The 8933-nt window shown below is 34.2% G+C and overlaps 1 protein-coding gene across 1 annotated transcript; it reads right to left on the reverse strand.

Moving 5' to 3' along the window:
• Window positions 1-384: 384 nt before the first annotated feature.
• On the reverse strand, window positions 385-8618 carry LOC115454256 (phenoloxidase-activating enzyme). The gene is made up of 4 exons (XM_037444955.1): window positions 8475-8618; window positions 3404-3578; window positions 2526-2701; window positions 385-1407 (listed from the first exon to the last, which is right to left on the reverse strand). The coding sequence occupies exons 1-4, from the start codon at window positions 8536-8538 to the stop codon at window positions 1019-1021; spliced, it is 804 nt and encodes a 267-aa protein (XP_037300852.1). The 5' UTR covers window positions 8539-8618; the 3' UTR covers window positions 385-1018.
• Between the last annotated feature and the right edge of the window lie 315 nt (window positions 8619-8933).

Genomic DNA, 8933 nt, shown 5'->3' on the forward strand with positions numbered 1-8933 from the left:
AGAATAACACATAGGCTACAATTTATAATGATTTTGTGTAATTTAAACGAAAAAAAAACTATCCCAGGAAACTTCTTCATGCGGGCGAAGCCGCGAGCAAAAGTTAGTTAGATATACATTACGAAAGAGAAGCCGATCAGAATCGGGCTATTTGGCTACTTTGCCATTGATGAAGAGACTGATGAAGTATGTAACCCTACTTTAATACGAATTACTTATAATTACTACTTATAATATAATAAAGCCTACGACATTGTTTTTATTACATGCCGTGTATCCTTCGTTGGAGGTCCTTAAATAAATAAATAAATAAAAACTGTGTGCTGGATTAAAATTCTTAGGTTTTCTAATCGTTGACGATTTGCTGGGTTAAATGAAAATAAGTTTTTGGAAAAATAAATTTTAATATCCAATTTGGTTAATCATTTTTTTGTCTTTTTTATTTGCTACATATTTTTTAACCTCATTTCGAAACTTATATAGATTATTTTGAACATAAAGTTTAATCAACAATAAAATGAGTATTGAACATTGTTACATCTTTGTATGATCGAAACATAAAACAAATTCAGTTAAATCAAACTAAACGAAGCGCCTTTAATATTAGTAATAATAATAATTTATTTCCTTCTTAATCTTTGGCACTCTGGCATATTCAGTCTCTTTGACTTTTAAGAATCCGTTTATTTGTAGTTTTTTTACCTCAAATAAACGGATGTCTAAAGCCATTACATTCTCAATTACGTTCTCTTGCATTTAACTTGATGCCTAACCTGTTTTTACATTATCTTAAAAGTAAAGCTTGAAGTTGAAATCATTATACAATTCTATAGTCAAGTTCAATATTACCCTTTATCTTATTTTCATATTATCTTCCATGTCCAAATTGAAGCTTCGATCCGCATCTCTTTTTTGTATTACGTCGGCATTAATTCCAAGTTCCTGAGTATCTATATTACTTAAAAATACATTTGAGGTCATTTTTTTTTTATTTTATACTCCTTCCACTCCATCTTATTCAGTTAGACGCACTGACTTCCTGGATCCAATCCAAATAGTCAATTACTTTTGTATAAATCCCAGGGGAGTCCTTGGTCCCGCAATGCGTGTTTCCGAAGCTGGTCACCCCCCATAGCTCGATCCTATAACGGACCCAAGCGAGGGGCCCCCCGGAGTCTCCATTGCAGGTATCCACCCCTTCCTCACCACCAGCACAGATGACTCCGTCAGGAAGGTCGATGCTTGAATAAGCTGCCTTGCATTCTGCAATGCCCCAGTTGGGTAGGAGTAAGATCTTCTTGGTGTCACTGTAGTGGCCATTGAAGGGGATGACCCCCCATCCTGATGCTGTGAAGGTGGCTGTTGGATCCAGATCGCCGGACGGCAGGCATACCGGTCGAATGAAGTCTGTAAAGAGAATTTTGATTATATCAAGGTCTGTTTGTTTGATATGTTTAACAACCAAGATTGCTTACGGAGTTTCAGTTATATGACTTAGATCAGAATTGTAAGCAAGTGAAGATGAATGAGGGCTTTGCGTAATAATTGTAGCTAAGCCCGCAACTGTACGAAAGATTTTATACGAAATTCAAGTAGTCTAGAACTAAGTCTTCTTATTATATTCCATCCAAGTTAATACAGCAGTTTCTAGACGTTCTTCTACCTCGAACATCAGTGTGTATAATACAGGACCATTTGGACATTGCTTTTATAGATGGAATAAAAATGGCGATCTGATTTCTATTATTATTACTCGACATTGGCAAAATCATCGATACATAAATGGTGGCACCCATAATTTAAACGAAACAGAAGAATATACTTATCTTCTTGAAAACAATACTTAACCATACTTTAGATTAAGTTGTAAAATAAAATAGTATAAGTTTCTAACGAAGTAATAAGACATTTTAAGTTACATGCCAATAATACACAAAGAAAATTTGATGGAGCGGCAACGTCACATTTTCAATACAATACACTCAGAATACATACAAACCATATTCGCAATAAACTACAGAATGATTAATAAATCAGTAAACTAAAACCGGAATTTCAATGAAAATATTCATTACTCATGAATGATGTAACGACAAATGTGTGGTTTCATATAGTACCGTAAAAGAAAAATTACCACGTATAAATGGGATAAGCCACGTATATTCTATAGACACGAACGTCCCTAGAAACTATTTGTTCAAAATCTGAACTGAAATGCCAACCAAAACGTCACTATTATAACCTATTTATTCACTTGAACAACAAATAATTTTATTTATTTGACTGATATTTTTTTATTCCAATCCCGGTCAACAATTAGACTCGAGTTTTTGTTTTATGAGCGCCACTCTATACACAACCACAAGCTGTCAATATTGACCATACTAAGTCAGTTTGAATGGATTGCAGTACAATTCAATTGAACACGGTGAATGTTCGGAACGCCTAATCAAGTACGTAGTTCATATATATCGATGGGATTAGCCAATATCATCGCAATTACAAATAGACGTAGAATGACTTACCGGTGTACGGAGCGTCCTCAGCTAAGACTAAGACAGCGATATCATGCTGTCTCCCATCGTAGCCTGGGTGGCCAATGATCTTCGAAACGGCTATTTTCTTTAAGGGATCCGCACACAACCCCCGAAGGCAGTCCTGTTCAGTCCTCGTGTCATATTCCCCCAGTCGAGCTACAAGACTGTAAAAGAATTGCTGACTTTACTAAACGAAGGTAGAAATGACAAAGTGTCCATACAATCCCATTCCTCCCTATTTCCCTTTTAGTTTCTTTACGTTTGTCTTACTTTTTTTTCTTTTATATTGACCCCGATATTTTAACAGGCAATTTCTTTGCCTCGGATTACCTTTAAAACAATTTCCCGCTTCGCTGTTGGCCATTTTTATGGCAGGAGCTTAAAGGCAAGAATAGCTACGAAATCAGTACTCGGACCTCTAAAGGTTTGTCTGAATCAAGCCTAGAACATTTCACTTGATAATATAGAAAAAATATAAAGGCATGAGAATCGACATTTTACCAAGATATTAGAGCTGGATTAGCCACTCGACGTTAAAAAGCGTGTCGATCCTGTTATTCAGACAGGTAGGACAATATGGTTTGAATCTTCATCTAATGGAAAGGTAAAGGATTCTTCTGACTGTCAGTATAGTTTCTAATTCCGGTGGTAAGATATTTGTATCCGCCTGGACAGCGACGGCATACACAAGGTATAAAATCTGCCATACTGGCCCTTTATCGAGCCAGTCTATATGTTCTGATAGACCGACTGAAGATAATCATCTCTACACTCTGTCTAAACCTTACTCCACTTACCTTCAGCTGCAGTAGGGTCACAGCCGAACGTACATAATAAAAATAACTCGTCTTATTTGAAGAACTTACTGCGAAAACCTGGTCTTCTTAACACAGTGGGCGGCAGTGACGACGTGCTTCGAGCTGATGAGGGTGCCAGCACACCTGATCTCTGTAAGGTGCTGATGCCTGTAATATTCTATGTACACCAGCCAAGGGTTGTGGTGGAGGAGATGCGGGCTTGCTTCAGCACCACAAGGTTTACCTGTTGACGATATCACTACATAGTATAAAACAAAGTCGCTTTCTCTGTCCATATGTGTGCTTAAATCTTTAAAACTACGCAACGGATTTTGATGCGGTTTTTTTAATAGATAGAGTGATTCAAGAGGAAGGTTTATATGTATAATAACATCCATTAAATAGTGAAGAAATATTGCACCCGTGCGAAGCCGGGGCGGGTCGCTAGTTATCTATATAAATAAAAATGAACCACCATAATGTTTGTACGCGCTTTCCAAACGGCTGCACCAAATTGGATAAATCTTTTATGTGTTCGTTATAGTTGGAGAAGGTTTGTATGAAAAATAGCAAATATTTAAAAAAATCAGAAAAGTGAGTGTGCGAATGACACAAAAGACTATGAGATACTATGAGATCATGGGAAGGTAGGCTACGTTCTATCCCGAGAAAATATATAGCGAGATTTTTATCCCGGAAACCTCCTTCACGTGGGTGAAGTCGTGAGCAAAAGCTAGTTTAATATAAATAAATGGCGGAACTTTCTCCCGTGATTGTAAGAGACCAAACTGTGATAAAATTGCATTAAGCTCGTACGAAATGAAGAGAGGCCGTTCAAGTATAACGTGAGTAGAATTTTAGATTTTAATAAATTACTTTCGTTGCTTTCGACTCGAACGACGTGAAAATCTTTTGCCGGAATTAAAGTACTGAAATTTTGCCGTGGTCAACAGAGTCCATAATTATGTCACATGTATTCAAATGTAACATCTTATGCATAATGATTGTGGGGTGCAATAAATATTGAATTTGAATTAATTATTCAAGTTAAAAGAAATAAAGTCTTATAATCTTCGCACTAGCTCTAAATATTACACAAAAATACAAACTCGAGTGTTTTATAATGTTAATATTATACATAAAAACAAAAACAAAAACGTAATTTGTCATAACATTCAATGACGTTAGGTCATTACAAATTAACAATAAGGCATGACGCTAAACACAATAACTGACCATAACTCAAAAATGAATCATTATAATTCAAATAAATATGAATATACGGTCGTTATTAAACCTGTCATAACTTAAATATTTGAAAAAACTTGATAATAACCGTAAAATCTTTTTATTACTTATGCAACGTAGGCGTGTCTGACTCAAATTATTTAACATTAGGAAATAATAGATGTTTGCTTAGAAACTGGTTAATAGTGTAAGCGTGAGTGATATTGAGTTTTTCTACTGAATCAGCATGGAGCCTGGAATTTGTACGCTATATGGGATAGGGTGGCGTCCTATCATGAGACGGATATATACGGAGGAATGAGTGCGCCTATTGCGCCTCTTCCTCTACGCTCTGGGGATAAAAAGTCCCACGCGCGTCTCTCTCTCTCTCTCTCTCTCTCTCTCTCTCTCTCTCTCGATCTATCTGTGTGTGTGTGTGCATGTGCGTTAATTCATAAGGAAAAAATACCTATTAGGTAGCTAAAACTCGTCAACATCATTTAATTATTATTTTTCTTAACGTGGTGCTAATTTATATAAAATAATTGAATTGAATTGTTTCATTTACTAATACAATATTTTATATATAGCATTTACCTTCTATATCCTTTACTATGAGGTAATTCCTAGGAAAAACCATGTACGTCACACATGCTTTAAACTAGATACGTAGAGAAATCTACAACCGTATTAACTCTACATAAGAATTTCGAACAAAGAAGGAAGGTTATTATTGTTGACTGAGGCGTAAACTCTCTCAATAGTAGAGGCCCGTGCCTCGCAGTGAGAAAGTATATTAAACTCCGGCCCAATACTAATATAGAAACAATATCATACTCTAAAACCAAATATTAATATCTAAATATATTAAGGAAACATAATATATGTATGGCTATAATTAACATTACCGACTACCTCGAAGCTGCGTCCGCATAGCGCGTAGCATGAAAAAGATATTGCAGAATGAAAAACCCGCTTTATATTTTCCCGGGATGAAAAGGAGCCTATGTTTTAAGTTAGATTTCTAACAATAGATCGGTGAAAACTGCATTCAATTCTATGTAGTGGTTTTTGCGTGATATATAAACATACAGACAGACAAAACTTCTAAAAACTGTTTTACTTTTGTTGCTCTAATAAAAGCTACTATATTAGTTTTGTTCAAAATCAATGATGTACAGATATCGGCCTGTTATAATTTATTATGTTACTAGGTTTCGCTCGCGTGCGATTCAGTGTATCACAAAGTTTTGTCCCGCGTAAATCCCGACCCACGAGATACCACCACGCGACCTCGTCAAAAGTAATCGTTATATTTCAGTCAAAAAACCGTAATGTACTATTAAAGTAAACCTTCCTAAATAATGGCACTACCTTTTAGTAAAAACCGTACAAAAATCCGTTCAGTAGATTTTGAGAAAATCGATCACAAACAGACAGCTTTTGGGGCTTTGTTTTATACTATGTATAGGTATCTGTATATTGTTATTTAGTAAAGGCGTAAACGGGGATAGTAAACATATTTGTTTGAATAAATACGTCAACTAACCACAATGTTCATTGTATAATTTCTGTGTGACGCGATTGAATGAGTTGGTTTATAGCGAAAAGTATCTAAAGTATTACTGTCTAAAATAACCAAAATACAAACAATACCACATTGAAGCAAGCTTTCATCCATTTGAATGTATTTAATGAATCACTTATCTAAGATTTATGTAAGGGCTTATTTCAAAATCTTCATCTCCAAGTGAGTTAGTTGGCACTTAAGGTTTTTTGATTTTCGATAATATGGCTGACGGGGGGGAGGTCTGATCATTAATTACGTTAATATGTATTAAATTATTTTTTGATAAATAAAAATAAAGATCTAAATTACGCCTTAAATAAGATAATATAAATTCCAGCCTGTGTGTATCCGGTTCTAACAGGCCGGCATAATTGTGTCGACTACCGAGGAGTAATCGTCTCTCGTCAGTCGACATTCTAATGGACCCTAAACCACTTATATCGTATGCAAAGGTCACTTCACCATACACGTAAAAAAAGCACAGCTTAGTTTAAACACATGCATCACACCTTTAGAATTACAATGACGCAAGAATTTCAATTAGGGCAAAGGTATAAGGAATAAATTTAGTCTTAATGTAATTTGGTGCTTAAGTATTCTTTATAATGATTGTGTTCTGTGTTATGCCTTTTGTTAAATAATATAAAAAAAAAAACCATAAAAACCATTAAATTGACTTTATAATCCAAAATATTTGAAAAGTGACAAACTATCCATTCAACATTGACTTTCATATCAATTTGATGGTTTTTAAACATGTGTCAATGTAATTCTGAATTATTTTTTATATTGCTTTGAATGACGAGACGAGCTTGCCATTCGCCTGATGGTAAGCGATACGACCGCCCATAAACAGTAGAAACACTAACATCTTGAATTACAAAGTATTGTGGTATTCTACTGCGCTCGCTATCCTGAGACATGATAAACAGTAACACCATCCAACACCTTGAATTACAAAGTATTGTTTGGTATCGCACTCGCCATCCTGAGACATGAAATGGTATGAAAGATATCTCACATAGAGTTGATAAACTCACCTAGCTTCGTTTGCAACTTTAGTTTTGCCATTAAATGGTTGTGGTATATACATCGTGATACGAGAGGAAATCCCTAAAGGTCAACGCATCAGGAAATACCCGTTTGTGCGCGTGCCATTGTATTATATATTTTCCTCAAACAAATATGTAATAAAATTGTAACAAGCCGATGTCTTTTTAAAAATAAAAACGAATATATGTTTTAATGATTTCTTATGTTTACGCGAATGTTAGACATTAAAATTTAACTATTTTTCCAGGTTTTATCACGGTTTTTTATATTTAAATTTTGTCCCGCTGTATTGGTTGTAACTTTCACTTTGCGGATGACTAACATCTCAGTTCGTCCTGTGACCACGAACGTCATAGTTTTAGGAATACAATTTTATTCCTAAAACCATGATAACGAATTAAAATATGACCAAATATAATAAAAAAATTGATGTTAAATTATTTATGACCCCGATGAAACATCGACGAATCCACAACTTTTATTGGGTTTCGATCGTTTTTTATTGAAGTCATATTAAGTAACTGTCAATAAAAGTATAACTATTTCTAATAGTTGATTGCGAAAATGAAGCCAATTAGAACCAGGCAAGGTTTAAATTCTATTATCAATACAACTCAAAACAGGATACATCAACAAATATTCAAACGGGTTATCCCCTTAGTCATAATGAGGATAAGCAGCGGCTATAAATACAACTAAATGCAAAAAAATACATTTCGGGTATTAAACCGATTGAGATGAAACTTTGGTAAATTGTGCTTACATCAAAGGATAACAGTTGATGCGTGTATCGCTCAATGACTCTTCTATGAATTTTGTTTAAAAAAACAATTTGCTAATGACGTCAATTTGATTTATTTTATGGCCTATATTCCTGTTCGTTTAATCATGCTATTTTTTAAATAACAGTATAAAAAAAGTTTAAAACATTGATTTGTTATCTAACGGCATTTAAACTATTGATATTATAAATATAGCTAAGAATAAAATATTATGTTGGTCTTAATTGCAGCACAATCGAATGATTATATTATATTTGAATATCAATTTGATTATAATCATATAAAAACCACACACACACGAAATAAATGAACATGTTAATTCAAAAACATATTAACAAAAACAATGGTTTAAGAAAAGAACTCCAAAATAAAAAAAAACATTTCCGTAGTAATTATCGCCTCGTAAAAAGATTATAAAACTTCAATTGAAGAAATTCAAACACAATTCCAAATTTAAAATTCGTAACACGAAAATTACAAAAAAACGAATTCTAAAAAGTTTACATACCTTTTCCTTCTATCGCCAAAACTCCTACGACATAAGTGAAGAATAAAGATGACTGCCGCCACATGAAATTTGCTTAAATTTGCAGCAAGGAGGATGCGTACAACGCCTCTGATTTTTTCATTCAGACTTTATTCAACAATGTTCTTCGTGTAACTGAGTCCTTGGTGCTACAAACAGACATATTTATGCGCGCTCTTGTGGCTTCAAAACGAGCGTACTAGTGATTCATGTCTTTCAGTAATGCATTCGATTAGAAATAAGGTTTAATTTACAACATATAAAATTCAAAATACAATGCAGAAAACTGAAATTTATATTTTATAGTCCATTCATATATGGGATTATGTCCAAAACGAGAAGCGATCACCAAGATCCAAGATTTGATATTTATAGTTTGCGGCAAGAATCAAGAATGTAGCTCTAGTATTAGTGTCTGTCTCTTTTTTACTATTTTATTGC

The sequence above is a fragment of the Manduca sexta genome, chromosome 5 (assembly GCF_014839805.1).
Source record: "Manduca sexta isolate Smith_Timp_Sample1 chromosome 5, JHU_Msex_v1.0, whole genome shotgun sequence".
NCBI lineage: Eukaryota > Metazoa > Arthropoda > Insecta > Lepidoptera > Sphingidae > Manduca > Manduca sexta.

What these genes read in the sequence shown, in the direction of transcription:
- LOC115454256 (XM_037444955.1), bottom strand. Translation starts at nt 8,538, where the DNA reads ATGTGGCGGCAGTCATCTTTATTCTTCACTTATGTCGTAGGAGTTTTG. An exon ending in TTTGGCGATAGAAGGAAAAG is followed by an intron (nt 3,579 to 8,474) that starts GTATGTAAACTT and finishes TATCGTCAACAG; the next exon opens with GTAAACCTTGTGGTGCTGAA. An exon ending in AAGAAGACCAGGTTTTCGCA is followed by an intron (nt 2,702 to 3,403) that starts GTAAGTTCTTCA and finishes ATTCTTTTACAG; the next exon opens with TCTTGTAGCTCGACTGGGGG.